The following is a 20290-nucleotide window of genomic DNA, read 5'->3' on the forward strand; positions in this document are numbered from 1 at the left end:
TGCATGCTCCTCCCATCTGGGTACTGAGAAGGAGGGGACCAAAGGACTTACCTGCACCAATCACCTGCTCGATTTTGACGCACGAGATGTCGATTTCCTTCGCAAACTCTCGGACAGCTTCGTTGGGGTCCTCGTAGGTGAAGGGGTCAATGTAGATCTTCATGCCGGGGGTCACTACTCGGAAGTGGGAAAGGGCAGCATTGATTATTACTCGTGTATGCAGCCCCACCCTTCTTCCAAGAAGCACGGGACAGCGTTAACGTCGAGCGTTAACCCATTTGCCCCTTACAACACCCCTGTGAGATGGCTCAGGTTAGCAACTGACGGCTTGAGCCACTGAGCTTCATGGTTAAGCAAAGACCTGAACCCAGGTTTCCCCAGTCCAAGCCTAACTTTCAAACTCTTGCACACATGTACTGGTGCTGTGATGTGACTGCACAGATCTGTGCCTCAAATGTACACTTTCCCTATGAGGAAAGGTTAAAACGCTTAGGGCTTTTTAACTTGGAGAAATGACGATTGAGGGGTGACATGATTGAGGTTTATAAGATTATGCATGGGATAGAGCAGGTAGAGAAAGAGGTACTTTTCTCCCTTTCTCACAATACAAGAACTCATGGGCACTCCATGAAACTGCTGCGCGGTCGGGTTAGAACAGATCAAAGGAAGTACTTCTTCAGCCAAAGAGTGATTAACACATGGAATTCACTGCCACAGGAGGTGGTGGCGGCTACAAGCATGGACGGCTTCAAAAGGGAATTAGATAAACATATGGAGCAGAGGTCCATCAGTGGCTATTAGCTACAAGGTATAGATAGGGGCTCTGGGGCAAGTGATGCTCTGTCTTCTTGGTGCTTGGGGGGGGGGGTCAACAGGGGGAGGGCTTCTAATGTCCTGGCCCCACTGGTGGACCTCCTGATGGCACCTGGTATTTTTGGCCGCTGTGTGACAGACTGTTGGACTGGATGGGCCTTTGGCCTGATCTAACATTGGCGTCTCTTATGTTCTTATGATGTACACTTACGCACAACTGAATTGGGAGTGTTCCCTATGGCTATAGCCACGTATTATCAGGAATCAGATGTGATCCAGAAACTTTTTTTTTTAAGTTTTGCTATTTGGATGTTCCACTTTCCCATTCCATAGGGTGGGGAATTTCAGGTCAAACAACACTGGGCCCTAGAGGGAGAAAAAAAGCAATAGACTAGGGCAGTGAGGCTGGAGAGGGGGCGGTTAGCTCTCCCGCCTCCTTGGTTCTCCTAATTAAAACTGCCTCACCCAGGGCTCTTTTATGCCCTAGCAGAGAAAAAGACAGGCACAATATAAATGGTCTTCTTTCCTTTCTGGGGCTTAGGGCAATTTTTCTCATTTTGATCAGGGGAATGGCGCACAGGGTTAAGATGGAGTTGCCCCCTCCCCAAACACTGTAGCCAGACTGATATTTCCCCCTCTCCCTGCCAGCTGCCTTTGCCATCAAATCACATATCATATCGGGGGATCTAACCACAGATTCCCACCACCGCGTGTCATTTGGCCCTTAGTCGAATGAGTCTCTCTCTCTCTCAAGAGCCGGCAATCACTTTTTTGGATTCCTCTTTCACATTCTGGGGCAGTAGAGCCATCTAGGCAGAAGAGGAACATCCAATATGCCCCAATATGCAAAGAGCCGATGGGATGATGGGCTTAGTTGACCCAAATAACGAATGGGTATTCAGCATTAGAGAATCTGGCCTTCCAGAGGACAAAGTAGGGTTCCAAAGTGAGGTGGGACAGGGGCTACAGAAGATACCTAACCTAGACTGGTGCTTTTCCAGAAAAACAGAGAAGGCAGGAAGCAGGCTGGTAACTTATTTATTTATTTTGTGGTCAAGTCTACGGTGACCCCATAGAGGTTTCAAGGCAAAAGACATTCAGAGGTGGTTTGCCATTGCTTCCCCCTGCCTCCCGACCCTGGGATTCCTCGGTGGTCTCCCACTGAAGTACGAACCATGCTCAGCTTCCGAGAACTAACTAGGTAGGGCTAGTCAAGGCCATCCGGTCAGGGCTGGCTGGTCATACGGGACCACAAAGCAGCAGCTCCCAAGGGAAAAAAGGTGCAGAAGAAAACCCGGGGCGCACCCCCCCCAATCCCCCCGGGTCGGTCAAAGAGTACGTACTGTGGCCGCTTGTGTAGTGCTGAAGCTTGTCGGTGTACTCGGAGTCTGCGCGCTCAAATCCTCGTCTTCTGGAAGGAGAGCACCGTGCTGAGCGGGAGGCAGATGGACTAGCAGAGCAGGGGAGGGGGCAAGGCTGGGCTTCAACTCTCAGCCCAGAGAAAGAGCATATCCCCGCCCCCCCAGCCTTCCCCCCCACACACACAAGGCTGGGTGGGCACTCATGCCTCGTGCGCAGCCCGCTGGCGAAACATGCAGCCGCAATGAGAGCTGGGACCAGAGAGGCACCGTCGCACGCATGTGCACGTGTGACCCTGCACCGGATGCCGCAGAGGTGTACTCTGTATCCTTTCCCCCGCAGCCTATCTTCCCCCTTTGCAATGTGCAGGAGCCAATGAAAGAAACACGCCATGGCCTCTTTCCTCTGTGACGTTGTTTTGGTTCTCCAGCCACCATGTACCGAGGTCACGAAGAAAGCCAGGCGGCAGCAGCCGCTTCACCTCTCTTTTGGGGGCTAGTCTGGCCTTGACTCCGCCCCCTTTTCGGAGCCCCTCCCAGTTTCCCTACCTGTTGCACACCAGGATGATGACGACCAGGGCGATGAGGAAAACCAGCCCTGCGGCCGAGGAGCCAATGATTAGGGGGAGCTTCTCCTGGATGCTGGTTTGATATTCGGCTGCGGGGGAAAACCGAGAAGGAGGGTGTTAAGGCACGGCGGTATATGACTGCACTGGCCCCGGTGGAATCCCAGCCTCGTTTGCCCCAGGGAAGCTATCCACAGAGCCGGATTTGTGCACAAGCTAAGTAAGCTATAGTTTAGGGGCCAGATTGCAAGTAAATGAAAAAATTATCATATTTGGGGGCTTTAGCACGTCTGATTCCGGCCCCGGCTGTGCGCCTGGTTCTCACCTTCCGTCATGGTCTGGAAGTACATTTTGCCACTGTAGCGCCCGTAGCCCGCCACCGTGCGTGCCCGCACCTGGAAGACGTAAATGGTGCCAGCTTTGAGGTTCTGCACTGTGACAGTGTTGGTGGGGCTCTTAACCGCTGTGGCGTTGAACTCGCTCAGGTCCTGCCACAGAAACAAACAGCAGTTGCCACAGAGACCTACAGCTGGAAGGCACCTCAAGGATCATCTAGTCCAACCTCCTGCACAATGCAGGGATCTGAAGAAGTGAGCAGTGACTTACAAAAGCTCCTACTCTGCCAGTACCATGCCACAAATTTTGTTAGTCCCCAGGGCTATTTTTGGGCAGGAACGCACAGGAACAGAGTTCCGGCTGGCTTCAGAGTTGGCCACGCCCACTACAGCCAAAACCTCTGCGTGCCTGGCTACAGAGGGAAGGCCTGGAGAGCGAACCCCCCCCGGTGACTCTGAGGTGGGCAGGCCAGGTGGGTCCTAGAAGGATCGGGGAGGCATTTAATTGCCTCCCCATGCCTTCCCCAGCCTGTCCAAGGGCCCGCTTGCCCGGGCAAGCCAAGGAAAGGCAGTTTAAACTGCCCCCCCCCTCTAAGGGCTGGCTTTCCCCGGGCTCCCCCAGCCGTGGGGCGCCCAGGCAAGCCAAGGGAAGACATAGGGGTGTGGCCTAATATGCTAATGAGTTCCTGCTGTTGGGTGTGGTCTGTTATGCTAATGAGTTCCTGCTGGGCTTTTTGTACAAAAAAAGACCTGTTAGTCCCTAAGGTGCCACTGGACTCTTGCTCTTTTCTACTGCTACAGACAGACTCACACGGCTACCCATCTTGATCCAGCTCCATGGAAAGCACCACGATTAGCCATACAAAATGGAAATCCGCCAACCTTAAGCGAGCACTCACGGAAGCTCCTACCCTGCCATAGATTGTGTTAAGTCTTTAAGGTGCTCCTGGACTCTTGCTCTTTTCTCCTGCTACAGACAGACTCACACAGCTACCCGTCTTGATTTATCTCCATGGAGAGCTGCTGCCAGTCTGAGCAGATAATGCTGGCCTTGATAAACCAATGGTCTGAATCAGTGTAAGACAGTTTCCTGTCCTTTTTCAGACCTAATTTGCATCCATCTTTCCCACTTAAAATACAATTGCAAAAACACAAGGTTGTCCTCTGTGAACTATTAACACTTCCCAGGACTGCCATCTCTTTAATAATAAAAAACAAAACACCACTTTCTTGTAACTGGACTAATTTGCTACTTGAAAAATATGCAACTTTTAATTTTATTTTATGCAGGGCTCTTTTTGTAGAAAAAGCCCAGCAGGAACTCATTAGCATAATAGGCCACACCCAACAGCAGAAAATCATTAGCATATTAGGCCACAACCCTGACAGCACAGCTCATTAGCACATTAGGCCGCACCCCCATGTTACCAGAAGTGTGGTCATCCAGCCACACCCACCTTTTGCTTGTTATTCTGTTTACCTTGTTTGTTGTCAAAACCCAGGGCCTTTTTTTGGAGCAGGAACTCCTTTGCATGTTAGGCCACACACCCCTAATGTAGCCAATCCTAATGAGTTTCTGCTGTTGGGTGTGGCCTATTATGCTAATGAGTTCCTGCTGGGCGTGGCCAGCTCAGGAGCCAGCCGGAACTCCGTTCCTGTGCGTTCCTGCCCAAAAATAGCTCTGATTTTATGCATTTGTATCCCACTCCTTCTGCCCAACAAAGCTACCATTAGTTGATAAACCTGCCTTCCTGGCTAGAGTACTGTAAAGCAGCAAATGTGAACACAAGTTTAAAAAATGGATTCAGAGGAGTTACCAGAAATTATAGGTCAGCGGGCCTAACATCTCTTCTGGGTAAATGGAGGCAACTAGAGTTGCCGGGTAACCAGTGAGAAGGTTGCGGGGGCGGAGACGTTGGGGGAAGTGATGTCACTGACATCCCTACTTCACTTCGTGGTACAACCTGGAAGCAATTATGGGTAGCTCTAGGAATCTCTGGGAACTCTGTACAATAGGATGTATCTGGAAGTCATGTACCAGCACAGAGGCCGGTGGCAATTTTTCTTTTCTTTTTATCTTTTCTTTTTTCTGGGAACAATTGGCGGAAGTCCCAGCAAGTCGAGCAGCAACTGTTATTCAAAGAAGAGTGATTCAACATGCTTAGGGATGAGTCCAACTGATGAGGAATAAGCCTGACTTCTATGAAGGGAAATCCTCTTTTTCCTTTGGGAAGGTTAACAGACACTTAGAGAAGGGTGAGCCAAGAGACCTTAGATACCCGGGACTTACAAAAAGCTTTTGACGTGGCTCCTCATCAAAAGCCCCTGAGGAAACTCGGCGCTCATAGGATAAGAGGACAGATCCTCTCATGGACTGGTAGTTCGAAAGTGCCGTCAAGTGGACCCCATACGTTTTCCAAGGCCAGAGACGTTCAGGGGTAGTCTGCGGTTGCCTGCCTCTGCATCGCAACCCTGGGCTGTTTCCTGCCTCTGCATCGCAACCCTGGCTTTCCTTGGTGGTCTCCCATCCAAGGACTAACTAGGGATGGACACGAACCGTAAAAATGGAAGTTCGGCCCGGTTTGTGGTTCGACAGGTCCATTTTAAGGGTTCCCTTCGAGAGCCAGTTCGGCATAGTGGTTAAGAATGACAGGACTCTAATCTGGAGAACTGGGTTTGATTCCCCCACACCTCTGCATGAAGCCAGCTGGGTGACCGTGGCGGCATGACCCAGCAGGTCAACTGAGAAGGCATTTAAATGCCTTCTCAGTTCACTTGCGAACCGTGCCACATGGCTTGCGAAAACCATTTAAAGGGATCCCTTTGAATAGTTTTGGCAAGCGGCTTGGAGAAAGCATTTAAAGGGACTGTGGTCTCTTTAAATGCCGTCTCCAAGCCCTGCCACCGGCACCAGCGTGTCTGCTGACACGAACCACACAAATCCACCTGGTTGGTTCATGGGAGGTTCGTGGGAGCTTGTGAGGGTGGGATGGCACGAACCGAGGTTCGCGAACCGTGAACCGGGCCTGGTTCGAGATGAACTTCGGTTAATAATTCCGTTCCCTCGTACAAACCAGGGCTTACCGTGCTTGGCGTCCATGAGCTGATGAGATCAGGCTAGCCTAGGCCATCCGGGTCAGGGCACATCATGGTGGCCTTTCTCCTTAATGCTGACTGCTACTTTGCTTTATATCTGTCTTAATTTCCTATAAGAACAGCGAAGTAAAACCTTCGCATTGAAAGAAATTGTTTATCCAGGCTTGGATCTCGGGTTGCCAGTTCCTGGCTGAGATCTGACGTGATCAGGCTACTCTGGACCTGAATTAAAGTAAAGGTAAAGTTTCCCTTGCTCGAAAGCCAGTCAAATCCGACTCTAGGGTTGCGGTGCTCATCTCCGTTTCAAAGCCGAAGAGCCAGCACTGTCCGAAGACGTTTCCGTGGTCACGTGGCCGGCATGACTAAACACCCAGGCGCACGGAACGCTGTTTCCTTCCCACCGAAGTGGTCCCTATTTATCTACTTGCAATTTCTTGCTTTCGAACTGCTAGGTTGGCAGGAGCTGAAACTAGAGATGGGAGCTCACTCCATCATGCAGCACCTGGGTCTCGAACTGCTGAACTACCGGCCTTCCACAGCCTGCAGTTCAGTGTCTTAACCACTTGAGCCACCGCAGCTCCCGGACCTGAATTAGTATAGGATTAAACACGACCGGAGGCTTGGGCAGCTGCCCAGTGACACCAGGTGTGAATTTACCTGGACACACACGGAGCCGCAGTGGTGACCTGCCTGCCACATGCAAAGCCACCTCCCTCCCACGGTTGCCGTGCCACCGTTTTTGCCCTGCAGCCGGCCCCAGAAGACCCAACATCGCAGCGACTTTCCCTCTTTCCCAGCACTGGCACTCAAGCGACCACTCCCGGTTTTCCACAGGGAGGGGCCCCAAGATGAGTGGGAAAAGGGCTCCACTTTATGTGATATAGGTCAGGACCTATTTATCAGCTTGAATAATGGTGGGCCCTCCCTCCCCCCCCCCCGGCTTCCCCCTCCTATTGGGAAGCAAAAATAGGTCACTGGGAGGGAAGAGAGGATTCACCCTTTCCTCTGTCATTTGGTGGCGGTTGGGGGGAAACGTTTGTGGCTTCGTTTAATCATAGTGTTTTAATTAGCTTCACTCCCTCCAGCCCCCATACATCCCCCTTCCCTTCCCGATTTCTGCATTTACTCTGTTTCTCTTACAGGGGGGGGGGATTGCCTGTATGCTAGAGACCCCCCCCACCCTGCCCGGATGTCTGCCTGCCTCCTGAGTCCCCATCAGTCTGGTTCACATGCGCCAAAGTCCCCGTACAGAGATGAAGCTTGCTTGAGTGAAGGTGGAGAATGGGTGGGGGTTCAGAATCGGGCCCACTGTCCTCAACCACAGTCTCCAAACAGCCTCAGAGGACTGGAAGCAAACAATAATATTTAATTTTCATATAGGGCTTGCAATGTGTTTCATTATAATTGCATACACATTATACTGTCATAAGACAGGCAACAGCCCTGTATTTCAGGTTGCAAGCTCTGGTCTGGGAAATTCCTGGAGACTTGGGGGCGGACTCTAGGGAGGGTGGGGTTTGGGGAGAGGAGGGACCTCAGCATGCTATAATGCCACAGAGTCCACCCTCCAAAGCCAGTCTGATGTAGTGGTTAAGAGCGCGGACTCTAATCTGGGAGAACTGGGTTTGATTCCCCCGTTCTCCACATGCAGTCAGCTGGGTGACCTTGGGTCAGTCACAAGTTCTCTCAGAGCTGTTCTCTCAAGAGCAGTTCTCGAGAGAGCTCTCTCAGCCCCACCTACCTCTCAGGGTGTCTGTTGTGGGGAGGGAAATGAGATTGTAAGCAGCTCTGAGACTCCGAGTGAAGGACGGGGAATAAATCCAAACTCTCTTCATATTCTCCAGGATAGCTGATCTCTGCAGTCTGGAGATCAGGTGCAATTCTGGGAGATCCCCAGGCCTCACCTGGAGGTTGGCAACTCTACCTGCACTATTACCTGAATCTGCAGATGGAAGAGAGTAACTTGACTAAGGTCACCAACCAAGTCTATGGAGGAGGAAAGAAGGAGATGGGAGACTGCTGGAGTCGCATTCTTTTCCCAAGTTGCCTTCCCTTCTTATTAACCCTTTCCCTCCCGGCACTTTTCCCCCTTTAAAAAACCCTCCTCCTATCTTGCACAATGTAAAAAGCAGCGGGAAGAGAGTCGCCGCATTCTTTCCCCATGTTGCCTTCCCTTCTTATTAACCCTTTTCCTCCCGGCACCTTTTCCCCCTTTAAAAAACTCTCCTCCTATAATGTACAATGTAAAAAGCAGCGGGAAGAGAGTCGGTGGTAAAATCGCCAGATGCAAAGGAGTCAAGAAGCCCCCTCCCCGTCCCCATCTCAATCGCACTGATCTTCCACTTTAAAGGCCGATCTTTGTGGCCACGTTTTGTTTCTTTAAAATCCCAGGGAGAAACTGCAGGCAGCCGAGAATCACACGCAGAGTTCGTCCCCGATAAGGGGAACGTGTATTGGCTCGCCTCCCCTTCTCTTTTGAATGGCTCCCAGCAACACTCTCCAAAACTGTATCAATGTTTCCCAATAAAATTTAACACATACATTTATAGTAATTTTCAGTTTTCCATTTCAAATGGGTTCCCTGCGGGAGAGATATGCAAAGCCTCTGATCACGTGTCAGCCCAAGAGGAACTCGAGGAGGCTGGCTCCAAAGGAATCATAACAGGGACTCTGTCTGATGCAAAAGTCTCGACGGAGCTCAAAATCCCAGTTGGGGCACACTCAGGTGTGTTCAGGTACAATCATAGAATCATAAAGTTGTAAGGGACCTCCAGGGACATCTAGTCCAACCCCCTGCACTAGGCACCCCCAGTGACCCCTGCTCCATGCCCAGAAGAGGGCAAAACAACAACAACAAAACCCTCCAGGATCCCTGGCAGTCAGCATTTCCCTGGAGGTGTAAGAAAGGGCCACAGGAACTAAGCACTGATGCAACTCTTCCTGCCTGCCCTCTCATGATCTGCCTAAGTTCACAGAATCAGCATGGCTGTCAGATAGCCACCTAACCTCTGTTTGAAAACCTCCAAAGAAGGAGAGCCCCCACCCACCCCCGGAAGCCTGTTCCACTGAGGAACCACTCTAACTGTCAGGAAGTTCTTCCTAATGTTTAGCCGAAAACTCTTCTGATTTAATTTCAACCTGTCGGTTCTGGTCCAACCTTCTGGGGCAACAGAAAACGACTCTGCACCTTCCTCTAGATGATAGCCCTTCAAGGACTTGAAGATGGCTATCGTATCACCTCTCGGTCATCTCCTCTCCAGGCTAAACATACCCAGCTCCTTCAGCCTTTCCTCATAGGACTTGGAATCACAAAATCAGGGATGAGAACTCCGGGGGAGAATGTCTGTTCCCATTTCTGTCCAATGAGGGCCAATGAACATCACTTTTTTGGAGCTTCTCTGAAACATTCATGGCTGTTCCAGACTCACCCTGCAGTGTTCTGAATCTCCCCACCCCCCCATATACTCTGCTGCGGAGGGCATCAGACACAACAAAGGGGTTCCTTTGCTTTTGCCACAGCGAAGGGCCCTTGGCTCAGTGGCAGAGCCTCCGCTTGGCAAGCAGAAGGTCCCGGGTTCAATCCCCGGCATCGTCAGCGAAAAGACCTGGCAGTAGGTGATGTGAAAGAGATCGGCCGGAGACCCTGGAGAGCCCCTGCCAGCCTGACCAGACAAGACTGACTTTGACAAACCGAGGGTCTGATTCAGGATCAGGCGGTTTCATGCAGTCAAGGTCAGCCACAGCACTCCCAGGGATGGCTTCTGGACCTCAGCGTTCTCCAGAAAAACGGAGATTCGTGTCTGCTCAACTAACTGCACCCCTGGTCATGCCCAGGGGTCATTTCGTAGAAAAAGAGGTGCAGGAGCTCATTAGCATAACTCATTAGCATAACTTATTTGCATATGCCACACCCCCTGACATCACTGGAAGTGTGTCAGTAGGCAACACCCACCGCTCAGGCTCCACTGGACTGTTTTGGGTTGCTAGCTATTCGGGGTGGGGGGGGATGTGCAGATCTGCCCTCACAGAGGAGGGAGAGCTTGTACCTGAATAGAACTTGGTCTTAAAGGTGCCACTGGACTGTTTTGGACTGGGGGGCCAGGGGGGCTCTGCAACTTACCTGGCTGCTTCTTGTTCTGACTGAGGGCTGCTGGGAGTAGGGGGTGGGGCTTGTTGCATGTGCCTGCCCCCTGGACTCTTTACTGCCGGAGCTCCGCTCCTGTGCGCTCCTGCAGGAAATGACCCTTGGTCATGCCAAAGCTACAGGGACTGGGCATTATAAGGCAGAGAGCCAGGTGAGTGCCCTCTAGGGGGAGCCAGAGAAAACCACTGCCCTCTGGGCCCATGACACGCTATGAAACCGGCCCCAAATTGCCCTGCAAGGAATTCCCCTGCAACAAGTTGTACTTTGGAGTGAGAAGGCCTTGGTGCTCTTGGGGAATGGTGGTCTAGAAATCAAACCAAATAAATAAATAAACTCAGGTAGGAATGATCATTTTCGCCGACTTCTTTCCTTTAGTTTTACATGGACTGTCATGTGCTATGTTCCACTTCCCAAACTGAAGTTTAACTAGGAGAATTTCTAACATTCACTCCGGATTTAGATCATGCAGTTTACTGCAGGATCCAGTTCTTCTGTTCACTAAGCCTTTTCCCTGTTTATGTGCCCAATGTGCATGTGCCCGTTGCTAAAAGACTGCCAAAATGCAATTTTGGTGAGATCATGCTTACTGTCATATGGGAATTCTTTTTGTGTGGTGGTGTGCTGATGCACAGATGTAGTTCTATGCATGGGGGGGAAACACTACACAAAAATAATATTTATGCAACATAGGCACAAATGCATCAAACTTGCTTTTTTGCAGTGTTTAGACAACGCACATGTGTACATCACTACGACCGAGGATGGAAAAGACATGCAGGAGCTAACAGCTGCTTTATACCAAATCCAGCTATCGGTCCATTAAGGTTAGTACTATCCACTCACATGGCAGCATCTCTCCGGGGCCTCAGAAAGACTTCCACATCACCTATACCCTGATCATTTTTTAAAACCAGAGATGACAAGGATTGAACCTGGGACCTTCTGCAGGCCAAGCAGATGTTGTACCACTGAGCCACAGTCCCTCCCCACAGTGGGTGGTACAAAACTAGGACATTCAAATAAACAAACTGGTTCCGCATTTCTAATGTGTCGGTACAAAAACAGAGAACCACAGCTCTTGGAGCAGTACAAGGGAAGAGCAATAAAAGCTGTGCATGTGTCCGCTAGATAACACTGCCAGAGTCAATAATAACAACAAGATATATTATAATAAAGACCCAAAATCGTATGTATGTGCAAAAAGAGGTCCAAAACAATAAAGTTAACAAAGTTTTCCAGATGACAAAGTCGTTTCGTAGTCTTCATCCGAACAGGACCATGTTTTATCTTTTAACGCTGCAGAACTTCATTTTTTTGCACGTTGCCTAGTTCTATAAACAGTCAACCGGTCAAGAGTTTTCATGCTATTAAAGTGCGTCTGTTTCTGAAGCCGGGCCATCGGCATTAGTGAGTAGAAATGAAGCCTCTACTAATGTGTCAGTCCTGCATGGGAAATCAGACTGGGGGATTTGGACCTAAAAAGAATTGGGGAGGGAGAAATCCGGATGACGACAATTTCGGAAGAACCCTTGAACGAGTGAGTCCCAGTTAGTCTGCCAATGCCAACCCCTCCTTGGGAAATACCTGAAGATTTGGACATGGAGCTTGGGAACGGTGGGCTTGGGGAGGGGAGGAACCTCAATGGGGCACAACGCCATACGGGCCACCCTCCAAAGCAGCCGTTTTCTCCAGGGGCACGGATCTCTGTCATCTGCTGTCATTCCAGGAGATCTCCACACACACCCCACCCAGTGCCAGCCTTCATCCTGATGCGCGCACATCACTCACACAGCATGAGAAACCTACCAGAGGTAGTGCTGCCTGTCTTTCATTGACAGCCATTCACTTTGACCGTACCAGATTCTTTCCCCAGTATCAGGCTCCGAAACTTTGAGCGGCACGGAAGGGTGATGCCAATCACACAGCTGTTTCCTGGCCTAGTTCTGACAAAGAGTCGAGGAGGAGGAATGTGTGCGTCTAGGCAGTGAAATGTCATACTGCAGATGAGGGCTTGCAAGAGGGGGGGGCCGGGAACAATGAACCACAGTAAGCTCGAGAAAGGCTCTAACCCACTCCCTAACATGGTCGTTTTCTAGGGGAAAGGAGTTCTGTTTGTTTTATGGAACGATATCCGATCACATCTTGGGGAAGGGGCTGTGGCTCGGTGGCAGAGCCCCTGCTCTGCGTGCAGGAGGTCCCAGGTTCAATCCCTGGCATCTCCACGGTTAAAAAAGGATAGTGGTGGTAGGCAGTGTTCCCTCTAAGCTGAGGTAGTGTGAGCTAGCTCACAGTTCTTTAGCCTCCAGCTCGCAGCTTTCCGCCTTAGCTCAGGAAGGGATGGCTCCAGAGCAAACTAGGTTGTGCAGCAGCCAAATGGCTCGCTCCCAACTTTAATGGCAGTAGCTCAAAAAGCGGAATTTTTGCTCACAACAGTTTAGAGGGAGCATTGGTGGTAGGAGATGTGACAGAGCCCCCCCCCCGCCTGAGACCCTGGGGGGCAGCTGCCAGTCTGAGTAGACAATACAGGCCTCAATGGACCCATGCTCTGCAGCTTCACGCGTGCATGCACATGATGCATGTTTACAGCCCTATCTGCTATTTGGGGAAATTAGGCCTTTAAAAATTTGAACCATGTACCCATCTGATTCCCGAACACTGTACAGCACAGCTGGCGGCACATGGGGGGGGTGTCTTTGGTGCCAAGTCACTGCCTTCCCACTCCGCTAACAGCCACAGGGCCAGCCGCAGGTTTTTTATCAGGAATGATCACATTTCTAAAGATTCCGTCCTGTTAACAATTCGATCCCTTTCTATTCCGGGAGATCCGTTCCAAATGCAACCCATCAAAATCCGGAGATTTCAACTGCAGTCAGTGGAGCAGAGGATCCCACTGCTATCTCCAGTCATGGAAGATAGTTCCAGGTGGTCAGAATGGAGGGTCTCAGTTTAGTTCGCACAATTAGAAAAGACACCTTTACACATTTATCTCCTATTTTGACATATTTATCGCTTGACGGTTTCCCCTTTTAATTAAATCAAAACAACGGTTGACCTCAGCTTGTTATTTAGTTTTGTCTTTGCACATCTTAAAACATCCTCATCATGTTACATGTTAGTTTGCTGTTCGGCCTATAAGTTTGAACTCTTACCTTCCGTTCCAATGTACCTGAAAAGGTATGCCTGCACACAAAAGCTCATACTTTCAATAAACCTCTGTTGGTCTCAAAGGTGCCACTGGACTCCAAATTTTTCACCAGCCAGGGACGTTTTCTATCTTTGGCTACTATTTTGGGAAGGGGATTCTTTTTCCTGACAATCCATACCTCCTTGAAACTCCCTCGGAAGGGGAGCAGATGGGAATCTGACACGGCCAAGTTTGCTGTTAAACCAAACCCTGCAGCAGCCAATCACGGCTCCAGATTCTGCAGTGCGATCTCAACGGCCTCATCCTTCCCTTTCCTTGGGGTTTCCACAGCGCAGCAAGCCTGCCTCTCAGTTGGTGGTCTGGGATCTGTGTGCCCATGCAAGAGAAACCCACTGAACACCCACCCAGGCTTTTGAAAATGAAACTGGAGCAGGCCGTCAGCCGCTAAGTCGGGGGTCCCCAATCTTTTTGAGCCTGTGGGCACGTTTGGAATTCTGGCACAAGTTGGTGGGTGTAAAAACAAAACGGCTGCCGCAGGAGACCGAGCCAGCCACAAAACGTCAGGGAGGGAGGTCATGCATAACTCTCATCGTAACTTCAACATTTAAGGCAGAAGCTCTGTTTAACGGCGGGCCCCTTAATCTGCACAGCCAATCAGAAGCCCTGTTGGGCACAAGCCCCACCTGGCCTTGCCCACGGGCCACTTCCACACTGTCGTTTTTGTCACTCGTTTTTCCCCTATTGCTTTGGGTCCGTCCCCCCTTTCCAGATGTGTTTCGCTCCCTCTGGGACTACTAAAGGTTCCCTTGCTCGAAAGCCAGTAGAATCCAACTCTAGGGTTGCGGTGCTCATGTCCGTTTCAAAGCCGAAGAGCCAGCGCTGTCCAAAGATGTTTCCGTGGTCATGTGGCCGGCATGACTAAACACCAAGGCGCACGGAACTCTGGGACTACTAGAGAACACAAAACACATGGAGGGGGTACCCCGAAGCAATAGGGACAAACGAGTTACAGAAATGACAGTGCACAAGTGGCCACTGTCTAAAGACACTTGGCGGGCAATGGGAAAGGTACTGACAGGCATCACAGCGCCCACGGGCGCCATGTTGGGGACCCATGTGGGAAGCAGTGTTAGCACTGGTTCCTCCTTCTATAGTAGCCCTAACACCTGGGGACCCTATTTCAGGTGGAAAGGCGGTATATATATATATGTTTCAAATAAATAAACCAATAACACGCCTGGTGGGTGGGACAGCAGTGCTGCTTGTCCGCCGGATGGGCAGCTACGCCAAGCAGGGTGGCCTCCAGTGTTCCCTCTAAGCTGAGTTAGTGTGAGCCAGCTCACAGTTTTTTAGCCTCCGGCTCACACATTTTTGTCCCAGCTCAGGAAGGACGGCTCTGGAGCAAACTAATTCATGCAGTAGCCAAATCACTCGCTCACAGCCTGAATGCCAGCGGCTCACAAAGTAGAACTTTTGCTCACCAGACTCCACAGCTTAGAGGGAACATTGGACTGCCCTCCTGTACCAGCACTCAGATCCAGGCTCTCCTCAAGCGGGCGGAAGCGCCCATCCTCTGCTGTTGCCCCTCCCAGTCCGGTACCTTCTCATAGTACTGAAGCTCGTAGTCCAGGATGACTCCGTTGGGCTGGTCCGGCTGCGACCACGAGAGGGTGATGCTGTCCACGGTCCGGCTCACCTGGTGCATGATGGACACAGCTGAAGGGGCTGCGAGAGAAAGCATCGGAAACCATCAATGACTCCCCAGTCTCTGAATTCTCTGGGCTCTTGGGAAATCGAGATATCGCTCCTCCGCTCTCCCCTGGCTAGGCAAAACATCTCGCGGCTGCCGTTGTGTTCAGCGTGCACCGCCAAGCAAGCAAGCCGTATATGGCCTGCCACTGCAGACTAGTGCGGGCACTGCCACGACAGTTGTAGCCAAAGAAATCAATAGTCATTAGATCCAAAACAGAGAGAAAGAAAGTCCTTTTTCATGCCGTGCATGTTTTATCTTAGGGAACCCGAGGCCTCAAGATGTGGTTATGACCACTAGCTTAAAGAGCCAGTTTGGTGTAATGGTTAGGAGCAAGGACTCTAATTGGGAGAACCGGGTTTGATTCCCCACTCCTCCACATGCAGCTACTGGTGTGACCTTGGGTCACTCATGGCTCTCTCAGAGCTGTTCTTGAAAAAGAGCCGTTTCTGTCAGAGCTCTCTCAGCCCCGCCTACCTCACAGGGTGTCTGTTGTGGGGAGGGGAAGGAGTTTGTAAGCCGCTCTGAGACTCCTTTGGGTACTGAAGGGTGGGGTATAAATCCAATCTCTTCTTCTTCTTCTTCTAAAGGGCAATGGACCAATTTATGGAGGAGGGGATCTCTCTATAGCAAGGGTCCCTAAGCTTTTTGCGCCTGCAAACACCTTCTGGCACAGTGCCGTGGGCCGCAGCCCCAAAATGGCTGCTGTAAAATGGCTGCCACAGGAGGCAGAGCCAGCCACAAAATGGCCGCCGCCGCTTCCCTTCAATCACACAGCAAAGATCCTTGTGCTGTGTTGGCAGCCGCTGCCACAGCAACGTTTCTGCACAGCCAATCAAAACGGCTGTGTCGGCAGCCTTGGTGGGCAAAAGCCCCACCCAATTTCGAAAAACACTTGGCGGGTGTCAGGAGAAGTGTCGGAGGGCACCATGGCTGCCCTATAGCTATCAGCCATGATAGGTTTCCCAGAAGCATCTGTATGGTCATTGTGAGAAAGATGCTGGACTAGGTGGACCTTGGGTTTGATCCAGCACGGCACCTCTTACGTTCTTCCAGCAGCTGAATTCTCCACCACTACCCAATTAAGACAGACATTACAGGGACTCGTAGTAACAAATAAGTTGTTCTAAACAGCAATGCGACTGCCTGGAACATGCGTGTTCTCATGCCCGCTTGCTGTTCTTGTCCTGCATCCCATCTCACACAATGGCCAACCAGTTCCTCTGCAAGGCCAACCACAGAGCACAGAGGCCAAGGCCTTCCCTTGATGTTGCCTCCTGGCTCTGGGATTCAGAGGCTGACTGCCTCTGCACGTGGAGGTTCGCTTTAGTCACCATGGCCAGTAGCCACTGCTAGACCTCTCCTCTATGGATCTGTCTAATCTGCTTGCTGATCAACCTGTTGGCTATATTTGGGACAGATCGCCATTTGTCCTTCCAGCTCTGGAAGGCATCAGGGCCTCCACAGGATCCTAGGCATGATGTGGGAGGCTTAGCAAGGTGGCACTGCCCAGTAACGGTAACCTCTCCTTCCCCAGCCCTTTGGCACTCTCGGTGGCGCAGATGAGCTCCACTCGTCTCCCTAATAGCTCTTCACACTTACAGCCAGCCAAGTCAGGAAATCTTTCCCATCCAGTGAACGCCTCTGCCGTCAGAGTTCTCGTTACCGAAGGCCGTCAATCACCGCGCCTGACTGGCCTTTGTGCCAGCATCCGCTCTCCTGACCTGGCTGGACCCCTGCTCCTCCCGCCAGGAGCAGGCCCCACCCCGGCCCTCCGCTCTCTCCCCACCCCCCAAGCGCAGGGGAAACTCAGCACGACAAGCAATCCGGGTCAGGGAAGTGTCGGGTATCTCGGAAATAAGCAGTAATTGTGGAAACGGCCGTCTAATGCTCACGGCAATTCATTATGATAAAATTGACACGGCTCAGTGGGGATCCGTCAGACGATGGAGAATTTGTGTCAGGCAAATGAAAGAACAAAAGGCTTCTTCTGCGGGGGCTTTGCGGCTCCCGTGGGGTGAGGGGGCGAGAGGAGGGAAGGGAGGTTACCTAGTCGCACGATTAATAGGGCCGGTGTGCCTGGGATGATGTGAGGGGCTGGATCCGGAACAGCGTTGGATCCGGGCGGACTGCCGCGTGTGGAGTGAAACTTTTGTGGATCCTCTGTTTGTGTCAGCCTGAAATGCCCCCTGAATTCTGTTTGGGGGCATCCCTTCTCCGCCCAGGAGCAGGACTTGGGGGTGTATTTCAGGCTGCCTCGAGCATTTCAAAATGCCTTGTTATATCAAACCTCCTCTTTGTGTACGCAGGCACTAAGGGGTGGGTCGATTCCCAGGGAATGGGTGTTTGAGCCCAGGATTTGTGGGGAGACACCCTGGTCTTGAGATGTGGGTAGAGGGCACATCATCCAACCACCTCGTTGGGCTCAAATCCCCACGCTAGCGGGAAGTTCACAGGATGTCCTCGAGCCAAGTCATTCTCCCTCAGCCTAATCTACCTTGCAGGGTTGTTGTGAGGATAAAGCGGAAGAGGGAGAAGAAGAGAAGCTAAGCCGGTCTGGGTCTCCCCGGTGCCTGGATGGAAGACTGTTCCAGGGATCCTGACGCGCATCACTTTGAGATGGCCAACAGAACAAAGTTGGGAGAGAAACGGAACGCAACCCTTTTTCAACTGTAGCCACCATTGTATGGTGGTTTCCCCTGACCAAAGTAGAAAACGGTGACAAGGGTGCCTTAGTAGTGGCACATGGGACATTTGTTATTGATTTAAAAATCGTGTGCTGTCTCTCCACAATAGGTGGAGCCAGTTTGGTGCAGTGGTTAAGTGCGCGGACTCTAATCTGGGAGAACCGGGTTTGATTCCCCCCTCCTCCACTTGCACCTGGCTGGATGACCTTGGGCAAGCCGTAGTTCTGATAAGAGCTGTTCTCACAGGAGCAGTCCTTGAAGGGGCTCTCTCAGCCCCACCTACCTCACAGGGTGTCTGTTGTGGGGAGGGGAAGGGAAAGGAGTTTGTAAGCCGCTCTGAGACTCCCTTGGGTAGTGAAGGGAGGGGTATAAATCCAATCTCCTCCTCTTCTTCTTCTAGGTGCCCAAGGCATCTCACAGACATAAAGTAACAATAAAATCCAGATTATCAACCAACCCAAGAGTCAACCAGACAAACTAAGAACCCGTTAACAACCACTACGGTGCAGAGGTTCAAAGTGTTGGATTCGTATTTGGGAGATGCAGGTATGAATCCCCACTCGTGCCATGGAAGCTTGCTGGGGGACCTTGAGCCAGTCACATTCTTTCAGCCTGACCTACCTCACAGGGTTGCTGTGAGGATAAAATGGAAGAGAGTAGAAAGATGTAAGCCGGTTTGGGTCCCCATTGGGGAGAAAGGAAGGGTAGAAATAAATTGAATGCATTAATGAATAAATAAAGATAAAAGACATCAGAAACATAACCCACCCCCATGCAATAAATAAGAAGTAACCAAAAAGAAATGCTTGTTGGCAGAGGATCAGCACCAGGGAGACACAGTCTTTTCTGTGGTGGCTCCTCGTCTAGCTCCCTCCTTAGACATATTTGCTGCTTTCTCTGGCCCAGTTCAAACATGGCGTGAACCAATGGCTCCATTAAACTAACATTATTCAGTGTAATTGGCTGAATGTGGGCCACTACACTAAACAGGGATCGCTAATGTCTGTGTCAGTCGAGCTGCAGCGACAGTCCACAGCTGAATTTCCCTGAGCCGACAAGACAATCCAGCTGTGCTACAGCAAGAAGCCACAGCTGGATCTCCCAGAGTGGACATGGCAATCCAGCTGTGCTGCAGCAATAACCCCTGACCAGATTTCCCTGTGCAGACAAAGCAACCTGGTTGTTCTTCAACAACCACCCACATCTGGATTTCCTTGAGCAGGCAAGGCGGTCCGGTTGTGCTAGAGCAATAATCCACAACCAGATTTTCCTGTGTGAACAAGGCAATCCAGCTGTGCCATACAAATGATCCACGGCCGAATTTTCCAGTGTGGACGAGGCAACCTGGTTGCAAACTGTTGGGATTCTTTTTTAAGTAAGTCAGCAGAGTATTAAGAGACTGAGTCCATGGTGTGTATTAAAATATAAAAGTTTACTATAAACCTAACATGGGAAAAGGTACACAGGATATAAAATAACAAAGAGCTAATATGCCTACATCTTTGCAGCTAAAGGTAAAACGGGAAGAGCCGAATGGCGTCTCCTTCTCAGTCAGAACAAAGAGAGGAAGGAGAAACCAATATGGTAAATACTTGACACCTTGGTTTCCAATCAGACTAGCAAATTAGCTCCAAAGTTCCCGGGCATTCTCTTGTCTAAACAGATTGGTTAAAAACAAACATGTGAATTAACAAACATCATTAACCCTGTAAATACTGAAGTGTTTTGACTTGTAACACCCAACACAAACTCATGCTTTAGCACTATGATCGAACGACAGCCAACAACATGTCAACAGATCCACTGGCCGCAGATTGGCAGGAATAATAATGCGGGACTGCAGAGGGTGGTGGTGGTGGTAGAAGACCCCAATAAACTCCCCTCCCTGCCTCTGGCCATCGCATTGGCAAACCGCTGTTCATCTCATGGTGGGTGGGTCGGAGAGGGGGAAGCCAACTGACATGCCAGCCACGAAACGGGCGGGCCCTTCTCTGGTTTCTCTTTCAAGCCTGCCACCCACACCAGCACCAATCCATTTTACCGCTCGCTTCCCTCCCTCCCTCCTGTCAGCTGCCAGGTCTGCAGAGCCAATCTCATCCCCCCCCCAACCACCACTACCACCACCACCACCGAAGCCTCTCTGCCCCCCATGCCCCATCCTGGAGTAATCAAAGAGCTCCTTGGTTGCTCCGGCTCAGCCGCAGGGGTTGGGTTACCGGCAGCAGAATCCATCTCTGATCACATTAATCCCCGCAACTCGTGTCTGAGTCGCAAAGGCGGCAACAGAGCCCAGAGAACCGGCCTCCCTCAGGAGCATTAAGGAATGAGCCGGCGCAACAAGGAAAGAGCAGCTGGGGGCTTGGGGGGGGGGGGGGCGGTCCCGGACTCTCTTCCAA

General features: G+C 51.1%; 1 protein-coding gene across 2 annotated transcripts in view; it reads right to left on the bottom strand.

The window, feature by feature from the left end:
- The window catches only part of EPHB2 (EPH receptor B2), a 132639-nt gene that overhangs the window by 19629 nt on the left and 92720 nt on the right, over positions 1-20290 (bottom strand). The window contains exons 5-9 of one of the 2 annotated variants that reach the window (XM_015416530.1): positions 15058-15182; positions 3063-3225; positions 2721-2829; positions 2157-2221; positions 52-174 (exon numbers count right to left, since the gene is read on the bottom strand). In XM_015416530.1, coding sequence (XP_015272016.1) covers positions 52-174; positions 2157-2221; positions 2721-2829; positions 3063-3225; positions 15058-15182 — 585 coding nt within the window. Of the gene's footprint in view, positions 1-51; positions 175-2156; positions 2225-2720; positions 2830-3062; positions 3226-15057; positions 15183-20290 lie in introns of both variants that reach the window. The other variant, XM_015416529.1, reaches the window with a different exon arrangement.

This window comes from Gekko japonicus, unplaced genomic scaffold (assembly GCF_001447785.1).
Source record: "Gekko japonicus isolate JY-2015 unplaced genomic scaffold, Gekko_japonicus_V1.1 scaffold2776, whole genome shotgun sequence".
Taxonomy (NCBI): Eukaryota; Metazoa; Chordata; class Lepidosauria; order Squamata; family Gekkonidae; genus Gekko; species Gekko japonicus.